Source organism: Peromyscus eremicus, chromosome X, assembly GCF_949786415.1.
Source record: "Peromyscus eremicus chromosome X, PerEre_H2_v1, whole genome shotgun sequence".
Taxonomy (NCBI): domain Eukaryota; kingdom Metazoa; phylum Chordata; class Mammalia; order Rodentia; family Cricetidae; genus Peromyscus; species Peromyscus eremicus.
In genome coordinates this window covers 89,554,564-89,580,351 of record NC_081439.1, presented here as the reverse complement: position 1 = coordinate 89,580,351, position 25,788 = coordinate 89,554,564, and the positions used below count along the sequence as shown (strand labels likewise).

Sequence of the window (25,788 nt, the reverse complement as noted above, 5' to 3'; positions counted from 1 at the left end):
ATATATTATATAAATAAATATATATATATATTATGTGTGTGTGTGTGCATGTGTATGCTAGGACTTAGAGCATTGCAGGAAAATGCACTACCAATTAGCTGCATCCCCAGTCCTGGGATGTTTATATGATATTGGATTATATTTGCCAATCTGAAAATACATCTATGGATTTTATATAGAAATAAAATACATAAGATACCTTTGGAATTGTAGTTATTGTACATCTGCGAGTATTTAGGGAAAAGTGCACCACTATTGCAATTTGCTTTGATATTCATCAAAAAGAAATCAACAGCTATCTAGAGATATGGTGAGATGGACAGATATATGATAAAATATGTATAGTAAAACATTCAGGGTAGAACACCAGTGATGGGTGTATATAACAGTCATTGTGTTGTCTTTTCTACCTTGTATTATACATGGAATTTCCATTTCTGGGACTGAGGCTTGACTCTGGGGCCTTTCACATACTAGGCAAGTTTTCTACTGTACAGCTATATCTTTTGCTCATATATTTGCACCATTTTATTTAAAAATAGTTTGGAGGGAAACAAAATGTTATATGCTGGGCCCAAGCAGCGGGAAGACAGCCATTCAATGTCCAATTCTTTTAATGTTTCTGTGCATTCGAAAACTTTACAATGACATATTTTAAAGAAAAAAATTATACTAATAAACCTACTTATAAACTTTCACCAGGCTAGAAAAATCCAGGAGGTTTGTTGGTTTGCTGTTTAGTTTTATTTTAGCATAGTCAGCAAGTGATTGGGTAAGACAAGTACATTCATTCATTGTTGATAGGAATGTAAATGGCACAGATTGAGAGAAATTTCACAGTACCTTGAGAGGCTTTTACTTTTTACTGAAATAACATGTGTGACATTATTTGTAATCAGAAAAGATTGGCAAAAATCCATTCCAACAAGTAGCCACTGATAGTATACCCATGTAATTAAATACTAGCCCACTAAATGCTTTAAATGCTGCAAGCACTGACATAGAGTGATTCCTAAATTATAAAACTACACACCACAAACACACGGAAAGGTAAAAGGCAATTATGTCCTCTGTTTTGACAAATGAAGAAAAAGCCTCCAAAGTCTTTATATATTTATGTAGAGGAACAACGGACCGAGTAAAAGAAACTCAACTGAGATTACATATGGGATGGGGAGGAGGGAAGTGGAAGGGGACGAAGTGAAAGAAATATTTCCGTCAGTTTGTCTGCTTGTTTGTTTGTTTTTGAAACAGGTTATTCTGTAGCCCAGGCTGATTTAAAATTCACTACATAGATGAGGATGGCCTTGAATCCTTGATCCTTCTGCCTCTGACCCCTACATGAGGGGATTACTGGCCTATGGTACCACACTCAGGTCTGTTACTTTTATGCAAATATCTTTGTATTACCTTTCCGAGGATGAACAAAATTATAGCAGTGACAGAAGAGCATCATGGGCTCTCCATTTAACTGTCTTATGATCCTCAACCTTTTCTAAAGGTTTCAACATCAACATAACTTTAAAGCAAATTGAGAAGTAGCAAGAGCCTCCATACCTTTTGGTCCAGGTAGCCCATCCAAGCCAGTGCGTCCTGGAGGACCTGGAGGTCCTGGGAAGCCACGATCACCTTTTGGACCAGGTGTTCCTTTGAAACCTGGAAATCCTGGTGGCCCAGGTGGCCCAGGTAACCCAAATCCTGGCTCTCCCTTAAGCATACACATGACAAAACACAAGGAAAAGTCCCGTGACTTTCCTGATGCTTACCAATTATTACAGAGAATTTAAAGCAGAGAATACAAAGTAATACTTCTCTCCTATGGTGAGGAAAGGATAATTAAATGAAAAGTAATAGGCGTGTTAGAGGAAATATCTGGAAGGTTAGGAAACAGGGTTTAGTAAAATCAAATTAAATGAGTTGGACTGGTTTCAAAACAAGAAAGTTAACTAAAAAAGCATGGGATTAAATAACACTGTACCCAAGTGAGGAAATGTGAATATGGACTGAGAATTAGATCATCCAAATAATTATTTTTAATATTTGACTAAGTCTTAGAATGCCATTGTGGTTTCTGTATAAATTTTCCATTTAGTTAGAGATAAATATTGAAGCAATTGCAAGTGAAATGATGTACTTTTGAGATTTGGGTTAAATGAGAACACCCCTCCCCCCCCAAAAAAAACCAGGAGAAGATTAAGGAAATATTAAAATCTTAATAATTTTGTGCCTGGGTGACAGATATATGAAAGTTCATTATATTACTTCTTTTGCTTTTGTGTTTATTTGAAAATGTTCATCATAAAATAAAAACAAGCCAACGGAGAAGTAGTTTTCTCATGAGAGCCCATAGCTGCTTTTCCCATGGAAAACAACTAATAATGATGAAACCCAGCAAGATGAAATCATTAAAGCACAGAAAATACAAGAAGAGTCAGGATAATTATACATTGCAGCAGTTAGCTGAAGGCTGGCTGAAAAGTGTTTGAGGTTAAATAAGACACAACCGAAGGTATTTATTAGTAGAACCAAACAGCAGTGATATGCTTTATATATTTTTGATGGACTTGGGACAGAAGAAACAATACAGGAAGGACTTGATACATCCAGCACAACTTCACCAGTCATTCGCAGGTAGGACAAGTATGAAATGGGTTACTGTTTGTATACATAAGCACAGGCAAAACTGATCACTGGATTCTTTCATATAATCTAACAACCCACCTGTCTAAACAAAGGTAAGAAACTTTTTGGATCTAAATATTACCTTTTGGTCTATTAAAGATGGTTTGGGGTTAGATATTTTATTTTTAAATGAAAATATAGTTAACTTTTATTAATATAATAAAGAACTGTGACAATGTCTAAGTTAAAATAGGAACTAGGACTAAGGACAGTAGAGTAGACAGGAAGATCAAAAGGGGGTAAGTTAAAATGTTCCAGACTGGGGATGGAGAGACGGCTCAGCAGATAAGAGCATTGGCTGCTCTTGTAGAGAAACCAGATTGAATTCCCAGCACCCACATGGTAGTTAACAACTGTCTATAACTTCAGTTCCAGGGCATATTAGGCCCTCTTCTGACCTCTGTAGTCACCAGGCATGCACATGGTACACATACATACAAACACAGGCAAAGCACTCATACACATGAAACATAACAAATAAATAAATCTTTTAAAAAATGTTCCAGACCTTTGGTCCTGGAAAGCCTGGTGACCCAGGAGGTCCATCTGGACCCATTCTTCCAGGTGTTCCAGGTGCTCCTGGAGGTCCCGGAATTCCTGGGAAACCTGCAAAATAGCAAGCCAATTTTTTTTTAATCCACAGAAAGAATAAATTTTAAAAAAACATAGTTACATTCTCATCTCCCTAATCATGCTTTATACACGGACTTGTTAAAAATACACAGACATTTTGTATATCCACTTAGAATCAGCCTTAATAGATTCTCTCTCAACCACCTTTGCCTTTCATTTCCACAGAGTAAGGGGTGTAGAAGAAGGTATGCTCTTCTGAAGAATATAGAATAAGTCAGAACTATATATTGTGAGTGAATACCACACAAAAATACAGAACTTCCCTTCTGCTTATACCATGATGCCGTGTGACAGAATGCCTATCATGTACCTCTATAGATGAGCTAAATGCAACTGTATGTGTTGTAGAAGCGTTAACACATAAGAGCAAGTCTGACATTTGAAGAATAGTGTTTGGTAGAAGTGAGTATTGTCATTACACAAAGGGGCTGCCCTGCTACTCAGAATAAATTCTGTGAGGAATAAAGCAGAAATGTAGAAAAAAAACCAAAATTTCAATAAGTCAAAGGAATATTTTACTTGGGATAAACATTGCATATTGTATAGTGAATGTATTTGCTGATTAATATAATCTATTAATTCATTAAATATCTATTTAGTGCTTGCTATATTCCCAGGAACTATTCTAAGCTCCAAGAACACAATGATGAACGCAAAATGTAATAATTCCCATGATATTTTTTAGCACATGAATAATTTCTGCATCTCTGAAATGTAGATAGTTTTTTATTCATATATTTATTTTATATCCTAGCCAGTCCCTCTCCCCCACTCCCCCCTTCCCACCCCCAATCTGCTCCTCTTCCATCTCCGTCCAGGAAATGGCAGGTCTCCTATGAGTATCAATAAAACTCAAGTTGTAGTGAGACTAAAAACATTGTAGGTAGTTTTGACACTAGACTGTTCTAGAAAATGAACTCCAGGTTCAAAGAGAGACCCAGTCTCCAAAATTATGGCACATGTAGTGACTTTTCTTTTTTAATATTTTAAATTTTTTATCATTTTAATTTTATGTGTGTGGGTGTTTGGTCTGCATGTATGTATATCAACCATGTGTGTGCCTAGTACCCTCAGAAACCAGAGGAAGGCACTGAATCCATTACAACTAGAACTAGGGGTGGTTAGGCGCTTGCATGGAGATGCTAAGAAGTAAACCCTGGTCCTCTGGAAGAGCAGACAGTACTCTTAGTCCCTGAGTCATCTCTCCCCAGTGTGACTTTTTATTACAACATAGAGCAAAAGAGTTACACTTACTTTGTTTTGTATTATGAAAGAGTAGTACCATGCTAACCAGCTAATCTACACAGTCCAGTACCTAGTCCAACATACCTTTGGGACCTGGTGGTCCAAGAAGCCCAATCCCCGGGATACCAGGTTCTCCTTTGCTACCAGGTATCCCTGGCAGGCCTGGTTGGCCGGGAAGTCCGGGATCACCTATCGAAAAATAATAGCGTAAGAATGGGAAACATCCAAAGAAAGAAACCAAGTGATGAAGACGTTTTGAAATAAAGTAAATTCTTTGCATACCTGGAAGGCCCACTTCACCGTCTCTGCCTGGATTACCTGGCAGGCCAGGTTTCCCTGGTTGGGTTATGGTTTGGCCTGGATCACCTTTAGGACCTATAAATAGATGGATTACTTCAGAGTGAAAATCATTTACCTGACCAAAGAAAAAAAAATTCCACTTTGTATATTCTAGGAAGGTCTCAAATAGAAGTATGAAATTTCAAAGAGAAAAAGAAGCAGATGGCAGTTTTAGGTACTTTTATGATTGAGGACGTTTGACAATTAATTTTATATGTCAGCCTGACTAGGTTAAGGGAGATTCAGATAGCTGATAAAGCAAGTATTTCTGGTTATGCCCATGACCCATGATTCCAGAAGAGAAGGGCATTTGAATCAGTGATCTAAGGAGGGAAGGTCTGCCTTCACCCAGAATGGGCAGGCATCATCCAATAGAAGAGGGCTTGGATATAACAACAACAAAACAAACCAAAACAACAACAACAAAAAAAAACCCAGGAAATCAAATTACCACCCACCCCCATTCATCTGGAACACCTATCTTCTCCTTTCCTTGAGAATCAGAACATAAATTAGGTTGGGAAGATAGCTCAGTCAGCAAAGTGCCTGCTAAATAAGAATCTGTATTGAGACTCTCAGTACCCATAGAAAAAAAGGTAGCCACAGCAGCACATGTCTGTAACCCTAATACTGAGGGTATGGAGACAGGCGGATCCTTGGAGCTCACTAGCTAGTCAGCCTAGTCATATCAATGAACTCCAGGTTCAGTGAGAGACCCTGTCTTCAAAATCAAGGTGTATGTTTTCAACCCTGACAATGTATTTATACAAGTAACATTATACAGACTAAGCAGGTTGTATTTATGTATTTAGGAATATATGCACACACACACACACACACACACACACACACACACACACACATATATATATATAATATATATAAATATGCAACAGCATTTAAATAAAAAGAGACCATGACTTTGAAAAAGAGCAAGGAGTTACATTATGGGAGGAGTTGAAATTGGAGGGAAGAAAGGTAAGGAGGAAAAATTTAAAATTATAGTGTATCTTTCTGTTTTGTTTTGTTTTGTTTTTTCAAGACAGAGTTTCTCTGTGTAGCCCTGGCTGTCCTGGAACTCACTCTGTAGACCAGGCTGGCCTCAAAGTCACAGAGATCTGCCTGCCTCTGCCTCCAGAGCTGGGATTAAAGGCAAGTGCCACCAATGCCTGGCTATTATAATTATATTATAATATCAAATTTTTTAATTATAAAAAATGTAATGTGCATGGGAACCTCCCACCCACATGTAAACAACTACACAGACATGTATACAACACAAAATACAAATAACAATACCAACAAATGACTGAAAAAACTTAACAAGAATCCCATTTTAAACAAATGCATTCTATTCCCTTGCTATGAGCATATAAATGGACAGAGAAACACATTTCCCAATATTTTTATTTTGCTTTTAAGCACAAAATTTAAAATCAAACAATCATAGTAAACTTACCTGGTAATCCTGGCTGGCCTGGATTTCCTGCAACACCTTGTATGCCTTTTTCACCTATAGGGCCTGGGGGCCCAAAACCAACAGGGCCCATCGGTCCCATATTTCCTGGGAGACCTGGCAAACCTGGGTTCCCAGGAGGACCTCTTTCACCCTTAAAAGCAATTCCACCCTGAAAATGGAAATATTTAAGACAGAAACACACTGATATAACAACTTCAGGTTGTAGGTTAGTATGAATGAATACAACTAGGGACATGACACAGCCATAAATACTTCTTAAATGCTATATAACTGTGTGATATTGTTAAATTGTATCTATGATCACTTACGTACTCAACAAACATCTGCCAGTGCTACAAGCTGAGAAGATAAGTAGATCAAGGTCTCTGCTCTCAAAAAGTTTACAATCTACCATGAGTCAAGATGGTTATCGTCTCTTTATCCTATTATAATATATATTTCCCAGTCAAATATCCAAGACTGTATGCTAAATACAAAATGAAACCGTTGACTTATGCTCAGTGTTTGGCTCTCTAGTATCTTAACCTGGCCATCTATTCACACAAATCTGTAACATTTCTATATATACAAAACAAATTAGATTTTTTCATGTCTAAAAAATATCCCACAGAGATATTTGGAATAAGAAGTGAACAACACACTGACTCCTAAGCATTTAAACTTCCTATCCATATATTTATGGCTAGTAATAATTGATACAGTAATGAATTAAGAAGTTTATAAAACTGAAAGAGAATAGTAAGGAAACTAGTTAGTAACATTGTATCATTTCAATGTAAAATTTTATTATTTTAGGTATCAGTAGAATATTCATCTAATCATTAGGCCCACTCTTTATTTTAATTTAGCAAGCTTTTTTTGGGCGGGGAGTAGTGTGTTGAGAATTAAGTTTATGGTCTCATACACAAGTATGAGTTCTACCACTGAAACAGAACCTATCCTAACATTACTAAGTGACAGTCTCACATAAAGGCAAGACTATCAAACCAACTCACAGGCTCTCCTTTGGGGCCAGGGAGTCCTGGCAATCCATCCTTTCCAGGAGTACCAGGTAGACCAGGAAGCCCTGGAGCTCCAGGGGAACCCAACTCTCCTTTGTCACCTTTCATTCCTGGAAGAGTGAGGACATCACCAGGGTCCCCTTTAGATCCTGGAAAGCCTGGAGCACCAGGAGGTCCAGGTATGCCCTGAGTTGAAAGAAAAAGGAGGGAGAAAAAAGAAAAACAAAGGAAATCAGTTTTTTTTTCTAACATTCTTTTCTCCAATTTGCTCCATTAACCCACCCTATAACATTTAGTATACAGAGTAATGTATGAAGTAAGGATGGCAAAGCAGGGAGAGGGAAGGAATAAAATAAATTATAATTTAATATTAATGTATGTGTCCACAAGTGAAAATCAAAGGACACATGGCTTCCTTCCAGTCCTTTGTGGCTCATAATACAATCAAAGCTTACTGGTAATCCTTTTGGACCAGTCGCTCCAGCATGTCCTTTTTCACCCTTCTCTCCAGGGAATCCAAGAGATCCTAAGACACACAGAGAAACCATGTGAGCTCTGAGCCTTAAGCCCCAGTCATGCTCATATAGACAACAGTGCATCACAAACTTAGATTTTAAACTGAGAACTCTATCCTACTGCATTTAAGTCATACTCTTCCCTCTTTCATGTTCTCAATAGGAAGAAATCCCCCCCCCTTTTTTTTTTTTTTTTTTTTTTTGGTTTTTCGAGACAGGGTTTCTCTGTGTAGCTTTGCGCCTTTTCCTGGAACTCACTTGGTAGCCCAGGCTGGCCTCGAACTAATAGAGATCCACCTGGCTCTGCCTCCCGGCCAACGCCCAGCCCTTTTTCTTTTTTTAAAAAAGCCTATTTACATAGCCAGGCGGTGGTGGCGCACGCCTTTAATCCCAGCACTTGGGAGGCAGAAGCAGGTGGATCTCTGTGAGTTCAAGGCCTTCCTGGGCTACAGAGTGAGTTCCAGGAAAGGGGCAAAGCTACACAGAGAAACCCTGCCTCAACCTGCACCCCCCCAAAAAAAAGCCAATTTATTTCATGTGTGTGGGTGTTTTGTTTGTGTGTCTGCGCACCACCTGAGTGCTTGGTGCCCATGGAGGCTAGAAGAAGGTATCAGATTACTAGGACTGGAACTGCAGATAGCGGATGCTGGGAATCCAACTCAGCTCTTAACCACTGAGCCAACTCTCCAGCCGGAAACCAGACTTTCTTATACATAAATTCGGGTGTTTCTAACTCCAGAGTATTCTTTGCAACTGTGAGGTGGGGCTTGAGTCCCTACAACCATCCTATTGTCAAGGGGAGAAGAAATCAGAGGAGCCTGCATATCTTAACTTTCAGTTATACAATCTTCCTATATCCTGACTAGTCCTCCCCCCATTTCTTTTCTTTTTTTTTTTTTTTTTTTTTTTGATTTGCCGTTCCCTAAGATTTGGTTTATGAGATCTAGTTGGTGCCAGGGGTTACAGAAAAAAGTTACTAAAGCAGTGGCTCTACAGATGAATTTCTGCACTAACTGCATCGTTATTATCCGGTTATTAGTTTAAAAGTTAATGTTTAGATACTGCTAACCAGAGCTACTGAATCAGAACATAAGGATGGGATCCAGCAATCTGGATTTTAACAAGCCCTCTGTGTGACTCTTATTTATTCTCAAGTTGAAGACAACCTAGATGGGAAGTACAGGCTATATTATTAGCTCCTAGTGGCAGCTATGAGGCTTGCTAAAAGTATTTCCAAACTCCTAATGAATTCGTGTCTTCGGTAGACACACTAGACTGGTAAGCAGTCTGGAATCTATTATCAGGCTGGACTCAGGCATTACATGTAGCCTCAAGAATATATAATATTGGGCATATGTGAAGAGTTAATTGAGTGGAATAGTTGTGGTTCTGGAAAATGACTCAAAATTAGGTGGATGCCTTATACGTAGAAAGGAATATTGGCAGCTAGTTGCCAAAACTTTAATAGAAACCTTGTTCCTTAATTACAATATATTATATATCCCCAATGACTCTGGCTCTGGAAACCATACTTGGTGTTCAGACAGTATGAACATCTTCCCTAGTTTTCTAGAAGCAAAGTCTGACTCTATGTCATTTCACTTTGGGGACAATGTAATTATTCAAATAATACCAAATACTGTAATACAGAATGTTGGTAGATTCAGGTATTATAAACAAAAGGGCAATTTATATAATAAGAGAGGTATCTCATATTCAATAATTTGTAGACACAAATAACTAGCTATAAATTGGGAACCTAATAACATTATAAAACTATTAGCATACTCAAAGAGCCAACAAAAGATTGTCTACATGAAGACAATTTTACCTGGAGGACCTGGGAGACCTGGCAGACCAGGTTGGCCCGGAGGCCCTGAAATGCCAGTTCCGATACAGTTGAAGCAGGTATCACCTTTGTCACCTGGTAAAAAAATAAATATTACTGGAAGAAGGGTTACTTAAACCTTCTTTAGATAGGTTCTAAAGAAGTCAACTGTAAGGAATAGCATTTGTATTCAACAGTGTGTTTAGAGAAGCTTATGTCTAAAATCAATTCTTAGACAAATAATGAGTGCCTACAGTATACAGAGGAATGCTTTAGGTGTTTGTGATACACTGATGAAATAAACCACACAAAATTCCATGTTTTTGTGGAGCTAACTTTCTACCAATAGGAAAGAATAATAAACAACAAATGCAATAAATTATTAAATTACATATTAAATAGGTTAATAATAAATCTAGTATGTTTTTAAATGTATCTGAAAATATGTTTGTAGGGGAAATGGGTAAGTATGACTGAGTGTGCTCGATGAGTGGTGGGAGAAAGGTTGCAATTTGAAATCGGATGAGGTCAGGACAGAGCTCATTGAAAAGGTATCGACATTATCAGTGATGAGATAATAAAAACTAAGATACAACAGAGAAAGTAATTCATTATAGTATTTTATAGCATAAAAGGATAGCTATAGTCTGCTGTGGGATGTTCTGTATGGCAAATGTGTTGCTTTGATTGGTTGGTAAATAAAACACTGATTGGCCAGTGGCCAGGCAGGAAGTATAGGCAGGACAAGGAGGAGAATAAGCTGGGAAGTGGAAGACTGAGTCAGAGACACTGCCAGCCGCCACCATGACAAACAGCATGTGAAGATGCCAGTAAGCCACAAGCCATGTGGCAAGGTATAGATTTATAGAAATGGATTAATTTAAGCTGTAAGAACAGTTAGCGAGAAGCCTGCCACGGCCATACAGTTTGTAACCAATATAAGTCTCTGTGTTTACTTGGCCGGGTCTGAGTGGCTGTGGGACTGGCAGGTGAGAGAGATTTGTCCTGACTGTGGGCCAGGCAGGAAAACTCTAGCTACAAATGGCGTCCAACGTGGTGGCAAGAGTTTCCACCTAAAAACTGAGAAAAAAACATTCTAAAAAGGAGCTAAAAACAGTTCCTAGTTGTCTCTCTCAAATGAGCGGCAGCTGCTGGTTTGAGCTACTGGTGGGTTCCTAGCGTGCGCGCTCGACCTGCTGTATGGTGGGAATGAGACCTCTGCAAGTGGCACATTAAGCTGCGTGGTGGATTTAGCTTTTGCTAGTACAAAACAAAAAAAAAGAGGTTTCTGGGCTACATGCTGCTTGGATAAAAGCATAGACCCACGATAGCTCCCAGAGCTGGCAGTAAAGGTACCATAGCCATGTTGGGGCTGAGGTGGGCGGAGCCAGCAGCCATAGCTGCTGCAGTTTAAAGCAATAGCTTCACAATAAGACAGATTCAGATGTAATAGTTTACAATGTGTAAAAGATACGTAGGCTTGAAAGAGACAAAAAAGGTGATATATACAGTTATAGAAACAAATACATAGTTTTAAAAAATAAAGTCTTTAAAGAGACAGTAAAATTAATATAAAAAATAAGCCACGTGAAGATGAATATTACACAGAGAATCTGGATTGTGTTGTCTTTGGGATTTTTAACTGCAGAAAAACATTTGATCATAAAAGATGTTGAGTTAAACCAATATGTATATTTTAAAGATACCTTGACTTCAAAATTTAGATGTAAGGATATGTTACTTTGGAAAAGAGTCTCTGCTTTTGTTCCCACAGAAAGCCAAAGGCTATGGATTTGTTCCAGATTAAGATACATCAGGTTTGACCAGCCAAGACCCCCTGAAAGGTCTCCGATGACACCATGGCCCAGATGATCCAACGTCCAGAACCATTTCAAGGCGAATGGCTCAGATGATACACCCTCATGGACTACTCCATAATCCTAAAATTTTCTTTGTGTCCCCATAAGATACAGGGCCCCCCTCCAGCAGGAAGTAGTAAGAGAAGCTACGCCCAAATTCCCAAATTATATGTAATTTTACTTTGTTAAGGTTAAAACCTTCCTTTTTGAAAAAAAAAAAGGGAGGGGGAAGTGCTGTGGGATGGTCTGTATGTCAAGTGTGTTGCTCTTATTGGTCAATAAATAAAACACTGATTGGCCATTGGCTAGGCAGGAAGTATAGGCGGGACAAGGAGGAGAATAAAGCTGGGAAGCGGAAGGCTGAGTCAGAGAGACACTGCCAGCCGCCACCATGACAAACAGCATGTGAAGATGCCAGTAAGCCACGAGCCATGTGGCAAGGTATAGATGAGTGGAAATGGATTAATTTAAGCTGTAAGAACAGTTAGCAAGAAGCCTGCCATGGCCATACAGTTTGTAACCAATATAAGTCTCTGTGTTTACTTGGTTGGGTCTGAGGCTGTGGGACTGGCAGGTGAAAGAGATTTGTCCTGACTGTGGGCCAGGCAGGAAAACTCTAGCTACAATGACCTTCTTAAGAAGTTAGAATACAGGGCATTCTGCCAATGACTTGAAAGAATGAAGAAAGGGATACTTGGGTACCAAACCTTTCACTCCTTGCTCTCCTTGGAGTCCTTTATCACCTGGAGATCCTGGGGGACCTGGAGGGCCTGCTTTACATATCTCATCACCTGAGGTTAAAGATAAGATAACAAGCTAATTGTTAAATGCTGAGAAGACTAGGCAAAAAAAATAAATAAAAAGCCCCCAAATCTAGAAAAAAAAACTTATTTTCAATCTCTTCTCTGTAAAAATACAACTCAATAAACAATATGGAGACATTGTTGATAATGAACACTGTTTGAAGACCAGTACATAACCAAAACTCCAAACTAAAAATAGCAGTGCCATCTCTTAGATATCAGAAATATAAATAATGATACCAAACTTCAGTCAGATTCACTTACAAATGAAATAAAGCAAAAGAACAGCCAAATTTGTCAGGATGAAAACACAGCTTACTGGGTGGCAAATGAGGGCCAGGAGGACCAGGAGGCCCTGGAAGACCAGGAGCCCCAGGCTGTCCATCAAGTCCAGGAGATCCAGGAATACAAATTCCAGGGGGACCTTCATCACCTTTCTGGCCCCTTTCTCCAGGATATCCAGGGGGACCAGTAGGACCCATGACTGCTGTCCCTAAGTAAGAAAATGTACTCATTAAAAGTGACCAAAATGATCTTACTTTGTAGACAATTATTTTGATTCTCTAGGAGACACTAGGAATGATAAAATCTGTCTTTAATATAATGTTGGTTGGATTTTCTTTTTCCATTTTTAAAACTATATTTCTAGTATACAAAATAATGGCTTGCATTATGGCATTTTCACATATATGTTCATATCCATTTCCACACTACCTTATTCGTCTCTCTTGACCTCCCTCACTTACCTTCTTTCTCAACAGTCTCCTTTCTGTTTCCATGTCACATAATATAAAGCTAAATTTGATTCTGCATGAAAGAGACAATGCACACTATTTTGTTCTTATTCTCCCTGCTTTAAACCCCTTCCATCACACACTCAGAGCTCTTCCCTATATTTTTTGGGGGTAGCTCAATTGCTTTTTTGCTATTGTCAATTTCTATACATTTATTGGTCTATTCTCTTTTACTTTGTTAATGTAGTCAGTTACAGCAATATAACATAGAGATATCTCTGATATCTTGAGATAAAATTAAATGGTGATAACATCAAATATGATTTATGGAAAAATATGGTCAGTTTAATTTAGCATTATTATAGTTTCTCTGTTAATAAATGAGGTTGAATCATTTTTATTTATTGTGCTATAAATGGTTTGTTATTATTGTTATTAGGTTTTCTGTTTATGCTTTGAAACAATTCAAAATATGGGGATTATCTTTTTTCCACTTTGGTAGAATTCATCCATAAAACTATAAAAAAACTGTAAATCAACACTTCTTCATGGAGATTGTCAATATTTCAAAATCTTCAATGAAAATGGTTCTCAACCTTCCTAATGCTGTAACCCTTTATTACAGTTCTTCATGTTGTAGTGATCCCCAACCCTAAAATTATTTTCATTGCTACTTCATAACTGTAATTTTGCTACTCTTATGAATAGTAATGTAAATATCTGATATGTAGGATATCTGATAGGTGACCCTCACAGAAGGGTCATGACCTACATACAGGTTGAGAACTTCTGTTCTATGGCAATTAACTTAGGCTTCCTACTCTCTCATAACAACTTTCTTTAATAATTTGATTTTGTTGCTTAAGGAGTTTATATTTCATCTGGAATGTCAAATTTATTAGTAGAGATTTATAGTTTTCCAGTAACTTAAAAGAAAAACTTATTGCAATATCCTTTTTCTTTACTAATTTTATTTGTACCGTTTCTGAGTTTTATCTTGCCTGTGTTTGTCAATCTATCCTCATTTCAAACTCTTTTCAACATATTTTGGTTTCCGTATTCACCTGTATCTGTTTTAGTTTTCATTTTATAATTTTTTCATCCTGGTAAAGTTTCCCATTCTACATTTTTGTGCTTGTTTCATTGTGTGTGTGTGTGTGTGTGTGTGTGTGTGTGTGTGTGAGAGAGAGAGAGAGAGAGAGAGAGAGAGAGAGAGAGAGAGAGAGAGAGAGAGAGAGAAAGAGAGAGAGAGAGAGAGAGAGAGTTAAATTTAGCCCATTTTTTTCTTTTTTGTTTCTAGGGATATAACGTCATGCTACATTCCCATTTCTCATTTGATTTGTTATTTGTAGTCTTATGGTAGAATTGGGGAACTGTTTGGGCTATGGTCAATGAGTTTTGATATGAAGCACATTTTATTGTGGCTTAGCATTTAGTGGTTTAGCATTGCCATATATGTCTTACCTTGTCTCTGGAGTTATTTTTAACTGTGTCAACATGCAAATATTAATATAAGAATATTTGATATTTCCCCAGTCTACTTTACTGTGGTTGCAGAGAATCACAAGCATACATACTGTAGATTCTTTTCAGGTCAAATATTGTCTATTTTTATAAATATTCTATGTAAATTTGCACAGAAGATATATTTTTTGCTTTCTAGAATATTTTTCCTTGCACTCATACATACAGCCTGATTATGTTGATCAAAATATCTATATCCTTATTTTTAATATACTCAATGTGCTAAAGATCTGTCAATTTACCCCCTGAAGCTTACAAATTTACTGCCTCATTAGATGTGTAAAGGTATATGACTTTAACCATTGCATCATTATTTATTAATATAAAATATCTGTGTTGTTAATGCATATTTTTATTGAATTTTCTTTCACTTGACATTAGAATTAAGACAACTTTTTTCTCTATCAATCATTTATTAATATATTTTTCACTTTACTTGCAAGTTTCCCCTTTCTGCTTCAGTTATACATATTCTGCATACTATACAAGTATTTTATCTCAATTTTATTTAGTATCGTCTAGTTTGTGTTTGATCTTTTAACATTTGTTGGAGTTAATGATTTACTTTTCAGTATTTTCTGTCATCTTTTATTTTCTTTTTTAAAATCTTTTTAAGTTTTTTATTTAATTAACATTCTTTCCATTTATTTTAAATACCTACTACAGTTTCCCCTCTCTCTTCTCTTTCCAGTCCCTCACTCCCCTTCCATTTACTCCCTTCCCCATCTACTCCTCCTCCCTCTCCATTCAGAAAGATGCAAGCCTCCCATGGGCTTGAACAAAGCATGGCACATCAAGTTGAGGCAGGACCCAGCTCCTCCCCCTGCATCAAGGCTGGATGAGGTAATCCAGCATGGGGAACAGGTTTCCAAAAGCCAGCTAAGCAATAGGGACAGGTCCTGATCTTACAGCTAGGGGCCCCACAAACAGATCAAGTTACACAACTATCACTCACATGCTGAGGGCCTAGGCTGGTCCCATGCAGGCTCCCTAACTGTTGGTCCTGAGTCCTTAATCTCCCATGAGCTCAGGTCTGTTGTCTCTGTGGGTTTCCCCATCATGATCTTAGGCACCCTGGCTCCTGCAATCCCTCCTCCCCTTCTTCAACAGGACTCCTGGAGCTTGGCCCAGTGCTTGGCTGTGGATCTCTGCATCTGCTTCCATCAGTTACTGGATGAAGACTTTCTGATGACAGAGTAGTCACCAATCTGATTACAGTAGATGGTCAGTTCAGGCACCCTCTCCACTATTGCTAAGGATCTTAGCTGGGGTCATCCTTTTGGATTCCTGGGAGTTTCCCTGGCACCAGGTTTCTCCCTAACCCTGAAATGGATCCCCTATCAAGATGTCTCGCTCATTACTCTCCCTCTCCAACCTGCCTCCTGTGCCCAGCCTGCCGAACATGCTCTATTCCTCTCACCCCTCACCCCACCCCCACTTTACTCACATCTCTTCTATTTCCCCTTCCCAGGGAAATCCATGCATCCCTCTTTGGTCTCTCCCTGCTATCTAGCCTCTCTGGGGCTGTGGATTGTAGGTTGGTTATCCTATACTTCACTCCTAATATACATTTATGAGTGAGTACATACCATGTTTGTCTTTCTGGGTCTGGCTTACTTCATTCAGAATTTTTTTTAATAGTTCCATACATTTACCTACAAATTTCATGAGGTCATTGTTTTTTTTACAGCTTATTAATACTCCATTGTGTGTATGTACCATAATTTCTTTATCCATTTTTTGGCTGAGGGACATCTAGGTTGTTTCCAGGTTCTGGCTATTACAAATAGAGCTGCTATGAACACAGTTGAGCAAGTGTCCTTGTGGTATGATTGAGCATCCTTTGGGTATATGCCCAAGAGTGGTATAGCTGGGTTTTGAGGTAGACTGATTCCTATTTTCTGAAAAAACACCATATTGATTTCCAAAGTGACTGTACAAGTTTGCATTCTCACCAGCCGTGCAAGAGTATATCTAGGTTTATCTTTCCTTTGGCCTAATGTTAGCTTCTGCTGTACAGGTTGGTCTATTTTCCCTCTAATCAGAGTCAAATTGTACATTTTATTTCTATTCTTTTCTAACAATGGTTCATATAAATTTTGATCTATGTACTTAAATCTGTATTTTTCCTCTATTTCTCCCTCACCCCGATGTATGTGTGTGTATATGCATCACTCTCCATGCTGTGTTTTGAGACAGACTCTCTCACTGGACCTAGAGCTTAACAATTAGGCTGGACTGGCTGGCCAGAAAGCCCCTGGAATCCTCGTGTCTGTCTCACATGTGCTAGGATTAAGGGCATGCACCACTGTCCCTAGATTTTTACATCAGTATTAGGGATTCAAACCTAGATCCTCATGTTTGTGTGGCAAACACTGCAATGCACTGAACCACCCCAAAAGCCCTTAAATATGTATTTAAAAACATATAGTGAATAATATTTATATTCTTACATACTAATAAGGAAAAACTAACAACATTATCACTGGCTGACTTCTCATCCTCATCCCCTCTGTACCTGCACTTACCATGTAAAGAATATTCACACATACGGTCCTGGATTGTTACTTAAGTCACATTTACTATGAACTTAAAGTTAATGTAGCTTATTCATATCTATCTTAGTCCATGATTCTTTTGTCTTACCTCCCACCCCTACTTTATCATATATTCTTTCCCTTGCTGTCAGAGTAAAACCTTTAGTAATGACTTAAAAGAAGGTCTGGAGGTGGTAAACCGTCTAGGTATCCCATCTTCACACCAGGATGGCAGTTTAGTAAAATATAGGCTCCAAAATTCATAGTTATTTGTCCTTATTACTGTGAAACTATGCTCCATTATCTTCTGCAAACTCGTACTTTTCTGCAGGCAATGTTCTTTTTTCCCCTTAGGCCGGTTTTCAAGAGTTGTTTCATTATTTTTAATATTTTATTTTATTTTTAATTCCTAAATTCTGAAATGAGCCTAGTCACGGAGCTTTGTAATTTTGTTCTTACTTTACTCTTGGTTGGTGTTTAATGATCTTTTTTGGAAGTGTGTGTGTGTGTGTGTGTGTGTGTGTATGTGTGTGTGTGTTTGTGTGTGTGCCCACATGCTTTAAGGAGATGGATGGTCACAGCCATTACTTGTTTTCAAATATTGTTTGTTTCTTGTCCCATTCTTTTGTACTTAGACTCACTCATGATAGTTTTGGGAAATACTAAGTTTATCCTTTATATGTCATACTTTTCCTTTATGTCTCTCAAATCCTGAATTCTTTTACTATAGCCTGAAAAAAATTCCTTATTTTAATTTTCTAGACATAACAGATATTTAGCTCATTGTTTTGGGATAAGGAATAAAAAGTGCATATTTAGACCATAATGAAGCTCACACTTACTATTTTCTTCCTAAGAAGGTGTCACTTTCCTCATCATGACAATATTTCCTTACACATTTTTGAATGGAAAGGACTTATAATTCATTGATATATATATGTGCTAGATACTGAAATGGATGTTTTTTATGAATTGTGTATAGATTCTTACACTTTAATAAACAGGTTACATAAGGGTAGTTTAATTTATGGCCAAAGTGTAAGTGCTACAGTGTACTCTGCATCTTCTAAGGGAATGATATAAAAGTCAATACTGAACCTTAAAGTTTTATTACATGTTAAAATTAACATGAAGATTTCTAATTCATTGATTCTAGAATTCTAAATGGACAGTGCTGGTTACCAATATTATATAGGAAATACAGAAATGTTGGATATTTGTTAGGTCAACATCCTGTCCTCTGACAGCATGAAAAGTGTGATGATTCATCTACCAGATGAAGGAACTATTTCATACAATATATTTTTAATAGAAGGTAAAAGTGAGATTTATGGCATTTAAGTGGGCGTTTAAAAGGGCATGGAAGAATTGGGTGGGAAACACAGTAACACAGGTTTGGTACAGTTGGTCATTTAGATAGTGCCCATTTGGATATGGAGATGGTTTAGTGATAGACTGAGATTGGGAAAGCATGAGGACCTGGGGCCAGACCCACAGAGCCCACTTCAAAATCTGGCATGGTGAGGCAGACATTCAGATCTTGGGGTATGACTGTCAAGCAAGCCTAGCAGAAACAGAAAGCTACAGGTTCATTGAGAGGCTTAAAAAAAGTGCAGAAAAACTTCTCAATGTCAACTTATGGCCTCCACAGGTGTGCACATGTGTGAGTTCACCAGCACACAGACATACATCTTACACAAACAAACAGGGAGTAGAGCATAAAATATTCATGTCATCCACTGTCATGCCCAATCAAACCAATATGACAAAATTGTATGTACTGATTGGCTAGGATACTGTAAGCACAGAGATATAAACGCAATCTCTTTTACCTGGAGGTCCAGGAAAGCCAGGTGGTCCTTGTATTCCAGGAAATCCTCGCTCTCCTTTTTCTCCAGGCAAACCAGGTAGCCCAACATTTCCTTTTTCTCCCACAGTCACACCAGTCCCATGTGTAGGAATTACCTTTTCACGGAAATAGAAATTCAGTAATTCAATGAAGAAGAAGCTTGCTCTTCTAAATGTAAGTAAGCAGCTACATGTGATTATAATACTGCATTTTCACACAGTTCTTAGATATAAAAGTCATTAAATCTATGACACAGATTGAGTCTCATTGAGACTGCTACATACATTAGGTCACCTTCATCACTTCTACCCTCCGACCAATTAAGAAACATGTAATAACAATTTCGAGCCCAAGGCTTAAAAAGCTAGAAGTATTTTTTGTTGCCTCTTCTATATAACTAACAATTAATTCCAGTCACCTAAAGCCTGGCAATTCTTTAAAAAAAATTCCTCTAATTTTCTTTGCTCTATCCTCTTGCCACAATTACTCTCCTGATCTCACACTGGAACTTTGCCTTTAAGTTTATTCCCTTGAACTCAAGCTTATTTACATTACACACTTTCCTCAAATCAATTTTTCTATGTAAACCACTTGTCTTAAGGACACTACTTGCTCATTGTAATCCTCAATTCAGTCAAACTACTTTCAGTATCACTCTTACCTATTTCTTTGCCTGTCATTTCTTGCAATGAATTCTCATCACTCTGGCCTGTCTGATTATAACCATTTCACATACATAATGTGCACATTTTCTTTTGTTTGGTTTTTGAGACAGGCTTTTTCTCTGGGTAGTCCTGGCTGTCCTGAAACTCACTCTGTAGGTCAGGCTGGCCTCAAATTCAGAGATCTGCCTGCCTCTACTTCCCTAGTGCTGGGATTAATGGTGTGCACCACCACCGCCCAATGTGCACATTCTTATCAGTGCCTTTACATATGCCTTTCCAAACATCTGCAGTGCCTTCCCCAAGCTTTTCATATGTCAACTCACATTCTCTTTCAGGAAGAATGCATTTATATAGCTCAATCAATTGACCATGCCCATCTTCTAGATGGTCTCATGATCTACTTGTATTCTACAGAATTTCACAAAAGAGGAATTTTCAAGTTGATTTGTCATACAAATCAATACCTACTAGCAAACTGTGATAGCAAACCTTACCTTGAATGGATGTAAAAAGTACTAATGAACAAGAAACTAAAAGTTTTAAAATACGGAAAGAGGTAACAGCCTCAAAGGGAAAGTGTGCTGTACTCTCCTGATTTTATTTTCTCATTTTCTAAAAAGATTATTTTCTGGAGAACTGAAATTATGATTTGAAAATGAAAGTGACTAAAAATGATCTAATATTTATTTATTATTTATTTATTTTTTGGTTTTTCGAGACAGGCTTTCTCTGTGTAGCTTTGTGCCTTTCCTGGAACTCACTCTGTAGCCCAGGCTGGCCTCGAACTCACAGAGATCCGCCTGGCTCTGCTTCCCGAGTGCTGGGATGAAAGGCGTGCGCCACCACCGCCCGGCGATCTAATATTTATTAAGTATGGCCTCCTTAGGTTTGGTAGTGTTCTAAGTATTACTATGTGAGACATATTAGCTTAAAAGAACTAAAATGTCAGGGTGTATAGACTAAGTTGAACAGCACTCACTGCTAGAGAATTACCAAAACCTCACCCCAAAACATTGGTTGAACCTCAACAGTTATTTTCTTTTTAATCTTGATACACTTGGAAATGTACATGACTTGAATTCTACAATGAATTTAAATATGATGAGAAATTCATAACATCACCTCCCCTATATTATTCTTTCATATAGCAACTTCTTACTTGGTATCTAGAGCCCCCAGAAATCACACACTCAGGAAGGAGAGAGGTGTGAATCAGACAATTACAAATTGAGAAAACCTATTAGGACTAAATCTGTTTGCCCTGAGCACTGCAGGGGAAACCACCATCCCGGCTTCTCCCCACAGTCTTCTTCTGGACCCTTTGTAAGCAGCAGCTGCGCCACCTGCTGGTTGATTAAGAAAGGGCTTGGCACTCATGATGCACAACAACGATGTATAATTTTGGACCATAACTATGAAAAAGTAATACATAGGCAGAACCCTAAGAGGCTAGCACTATTGGTTTTTCAAAAACTATAATGGCTGCTAAGCCAATAGAAGTTGGTAATGATTTGGATTTTTATGTTCTGTGAGGAAAAGGTAGGTAGTATATAACTTATGTGCAAAAATGATGAGGCAATACTAAATTTGGGAAATGAAGACTTAAGAGAAAAACTTACGAGTCCAGGAGGTCCAGGTGGGCCAATATCACCCTTTTGGCCCTGTTCAATGCAAATAAGAATGACATGAAAACACTGATTTCCTCAAGAAACAATTGAATTTCATAAAGACTCAGAAGTCATTAATAAAGTAATCAAATGCAAAGTACAACATGAGTTAATGAAATACTTGTCTAAGCCTACAAAGACCTTGATGTTGTCTTTGATTTACTGGCTACATAATCTTGACCAAAATCAATTAACTTCTCTGGATTATTTAAAAGCCAAAGATATTTGACAGACTTCTATCAGCAACATTCTTTGTCATGAAGGGAGAAGACAATATTCAATTGTTATTCTACTGGCCAACAGTCAAGAATAGACTTCTCTCTCATACTTCCAGCTCTAGGGACATTAGTCTGCATCATGAGTTATTAATTGAAAAACAATCCCACTTTAAGTATTTCGTGTTTCCCTTTTTCCAATTATGTCTTTTAGGCTAAAGTGAAACTTGGATCTAGTTTACAGAGAAGCCATCAGTAAAATATGTAACTTCAGGATATTTCAAGTTTGCTTTAATTTTTTTTTCAGTTTGGTTTTGATACAAAGCAGTTAGAGAACAGAGGGCATGGAGGACTGAATATTTTGTGATGTGCTAAAAATAGGGAAAACTATGTGCTTCATACATGCTTTCAGAGTCACTTTTAAAATAGGTAACTAAATAAATGACCTCAATCAGGATGCATCAGACCAATGGGAAAACTACAAAAAATTAGCCACAGATTTACAAACAATAATTGCATACAGAATGGAAAATGTTTAGAGGAGACATTCTAATTTTACGGCTCTAAGCTTTTGAGTAAGAGAACCACTGAATTAGTGCCCAATCCTCTTCTTAAAAGTTTTCCCGACACGTGCTTGCAGCAAAGGCACTGACATTATAATGGAAATGCAGTCCCATGTATTTTCCCACATACCCTGTGATTTAGGGCAATGCAAGAAAATCTAGAGGACAGTGAATAAAAGGGAAAAATGGATAAAGAAGGCATGCATGATTATGAACACTAACTAATTATGATGTTTTCATTTATAATTCAGTATCAACAGGGGAACAGTTTATGGTACTACGAATAAAACCAGACACATCAAAATGCAGAAATGCTTACCTTTTCACCATGTCTTCCTGGTTCACCAGGGTAACCAGGATCACCAGGCAAACCCTTTAAAACAGGGGATAGGATGAAATCAGTAAACTTGGCAAAGTGAAAAGATGCCAAATAATCATGTCCTCCACAGAAGTAGTGAGAATACCAACTAAATCAGTTCATCAATAGAATAAAAGATACAGTCTGTACAACTATAGATATCTGATTTGCTACAAGATGCCAAGAAAAACACATTAGAAAAAGGAAAGTATCTTCAATGAATGGTACTGGAAAGCCTGGATATCAACATTCAGAAGAGTGAAACTCGATTCCTATCTCTCACGTTGTACAAAACCCAACTCCAAATGGATCAATGACTCCAACGTAAGACGTAACACCCTAAAACTGCTAAAAACAAACAAAAAATGCTTCGACGTATAGGTATAGGCAAAGACTTTCTGAATAGGATTCCAGTAGCACAGAAAATAAGACCAATAACTGATGTGGTTTGAATGAGAAAGTCCCTCAATAAGCTTTGGTATTTGACTACTTGGTGTCTAGTGTGTGGAGGTCTAGATGTGGCCTTACTGGAGGAAGTATGGCACTGGGGACAGGTTCTGAGGATTCAAACTCTGGTACCCTTCCTAGTGTTCTCTCTGCTTCCCACTTGTAGTTCCAGAAGTGAGCTCTCAGTTTGCTGTTTCAACTGCCCTGCCTGCTGCTTCTCTGCCATGATAGACCATTATTCCTCTGGAACCTAAGTCCAAACAAACCCTTCCTTCTGGAAGTTGCCTTGGTCATGCTCTTTTGGCACAGCAGTAGAAAAGTATCTAAGACAATCGACAAAGGAGATTTTGTGAAATTGAAAAGCAAAGGAAATTCATTCAACTGAAGAGGTAGTCCACAAAATGGAATAAAATCATTGCCTGCTATACATAGTCTGCCTGAGGACTGTTGTCAAGAATACACAAAGAACTCAAAATGCTAAATACTACAAAAACAAACAACCCAATTTAAAAATGGGTTGCAGAATTAAAGAGAAAGTTCTCAAAAGAAAAAAAAATGTACAGGAACTGGAGAGAACGGCTCAGTAGTTAAGAGCACCTTTTGCTCTCGCAGAAGACCTGTTGTTAGTTCCTAGCACCCACATGGTGGCTCACAACCATCTAGAACTCCTTTTGAACTCCTCAGCCACCAGACATGTACACGATGCACATACATACATGCAAGCAAAACACATATAAGTAAATAAACAAATAAATATAAAACAAAAGAAAATAAAACATACAAATGGCAAGGAAACAATATATTGGTCAATATCCTTAGTGGTTGGGGGACTTCAGATTAAAACGACTTTAACATTCAATCTCAGCCCAGTTGAAATGACTGCCATCATGAATATCAGTAACGACAAATGCTGATGCAGATGTTGGGAAAGGAGAACCCATTGTTGGTGGGAATGTAAACTAGTATAGCAACTTTGGTAATCAGTCTGGGATTTCTCAAAACACTGAAAACTAGCATAAGACTCAGCTATATCACACCAAGGCATAAGAGACTTTATGTCTTACTACAGACATACTGGCATACCCAAGTTCATTGCTGTTCTACTCAGAATACTTAGAAAATGGAAGCAGCCTAGATTCCCAAAAACTGATGAATGTAAAGAAAAATGGAATCATAAAATTTGTATGTGGTGATATTTGTATGTTAATAAATAAAGTTTGCCTGGAGATCAGAGGAAACAGCAAGCTGTTTTAAGTAAACACAAAAATCAGGCAGTGGTAGCACAGGCCCTTAATCTGATCACTTGGCAGGCAGGGTCTCTGTGTGTTCAAGGTCACACTAGGGAACAGAGCCAAGCGTGGTGACACACGCCTTTAATCCCAATACCAACCATAGAGACCTGGAGGTCTGTATAGACAGGCAGTAACAAGGAAGTGAGGTAGCTAGGCTAAGAGCCAATGAGAGGGCAGAAAAGCAAGGCAATAAAAGCCTGAGTAGACAGGAAGTCATGGCATTTTGGAAGCTACAGAGCTGGTAAGGTGATTGGTGACTCTCACTATTTCCCTATCTCTAAGGCTTTCACCACTGTATTTGACTCCGTGTTCTTTATTTAATAAGACTGCTTAGAAATTCATCTACATTTGTAGGGAAATGTACGGAATTAAAAAAAGTAATTATTCTAAGTGAGATAACCCAGGCTCCAAACTACAAATGCCATATGTTCTCTCATATGAGGATCAATTCTTTATTATGGTATGTCTCATGTATAGTACCTGTGCAAACCAGCAAACAGGGAAAGAAATGGGGGTGCAGAAAGGTTACCTTAAAGGATGGGGAATGATAATAGACCATAAGGAAAAAGAAAGTAAAGAGAGGGGGCTAATGTGTGCAAAGGCTTAGGCAGGGATAGAGGGGCAAGACTGGGGAAATAAAGGTGTGGGTGGGGGAAGGCTTGACAAGGATAAAGGGATATAAAGAAAACATCTGGAAAGCAAAATATTTCCATTTGTGTGATAGCAGCTTGACTTATTGTGGGATGTAACCAATTACCCTCTGAATGGATTCAAAACCCATTCAACGTGAGGCAGGTGGGAAGAGGGGAACGCAATGCCTGGTAGTATAAGCTTGACTAACAACTCAAGTCTGAAGAGGAAGTAGGCCCATGTAGTGAATGTGTGTCTATGGTTAACTTCCTTACATATCAGCAAATGCCTCCTAAATACCTCTGCCTATACCCATAGACACAAGCAGTCCCCAGCCTTAATCAGAGAAGCCTCTCCTAACAATGAACAGTGGCGAACACAGACACTCATAGCGGCTAAAGATACAGAATTAAGTGACAGATGTAGGCCCAGTCACAAAGAAGTCACTTATACCACCCCCTCTAAGGCTCAGGAAACATTGTGGATGAGGAGGCAGGAAGTATGTAAGAGCCCAAGGATAGGGTGAAGGGCTACTAAATGCCATCCTCGAGACTTAATTCCACTACTGTAATCATTAACTCACTTCAGCTGTAGCTGCCTGCACTGTGACCACACAAGACCAGCTCAGACACAACAGTTAGAAAAAGAGGAGGGATTCATGGGGTCCTATCCTCTGCCTCTAAACTATTGACTTTTAATAGATTCTTCAGGAGGAGGAATCACTGTCTTTAGTTATGTGCCCTCCTCTGCTGAGCCCATCAGGCTCCAATGGAGAGCTCCAAACTCAGCCTTACCAAGGCCTCGATTAATCTTTCTGGGCCACAAAACAAAATGAATAGACATGAACATGAGAAAGAGATTTGTGTGGAGGTATGTGGGAGGTGAGAGTGGTCAGTATTCAAGATGTACATATATGGAATGG

General features: G+C 38.2%; 1 protein-coding gene across 1 annotated transcript in view; it reads right to left on the bottom strand.

Annotated features, from left to right (window-relative positions):
* Nucleotides 1-25,788, bottom strand: part of Col4a5 (collagen type IV alpha 5 chain) — a 211,377-nt gene that overhangs the window by 76,386 nt on the left and 109,203 nt on the right. The window contains exons 17-29 of the mRNA XM_059251446.1: nt 22,459-22,512; nt 21,314-21,355; nt 19,013-19,145; nt 12,705-12,878; nt 12,290-12,373; nt 9,727-9,819; nt 7,836-7,906; nt 7,375-7,566; nt 6,359-6,527; nt 4,843-4,935; nt 4,645-4,749; nt 3,191-3,288; nt 1,558-1,708 (exon numbers count right to left, since the gene is read on the bottom strand). Of these exons, the coding sequence (XP_059107429.1) occupies nt 1,558-1,708; nt 3,191-3,288; nt 4,645-4,749; nt 4,843-4,935; nt 6,359-6,527; nt 7,375-7,566; nt 7,836-7,906; nt 9,727-9,819; nt 12,290-12,373; nt 12,705-12,878; nt 19,013-19,145; nt 21,314-21,355; nt 22,459-22,512 (1,459 nt within the window). The remainder of the gene's footprint in view (nt 1-1,557; nt 1,709-3,190; nt 3,289-4,644; nt 4,750-4,842; nt 4,936-6,358; nt 6,528-7,374; nt 7,567-7,835; nt 7,907-9,726; nt 9,820-12,289; nt 12,374-12,704; nt 12,879-19,012; nt 19,146-21,313; nt 21,356-22,458; nt 22,513-25,788) is intronic.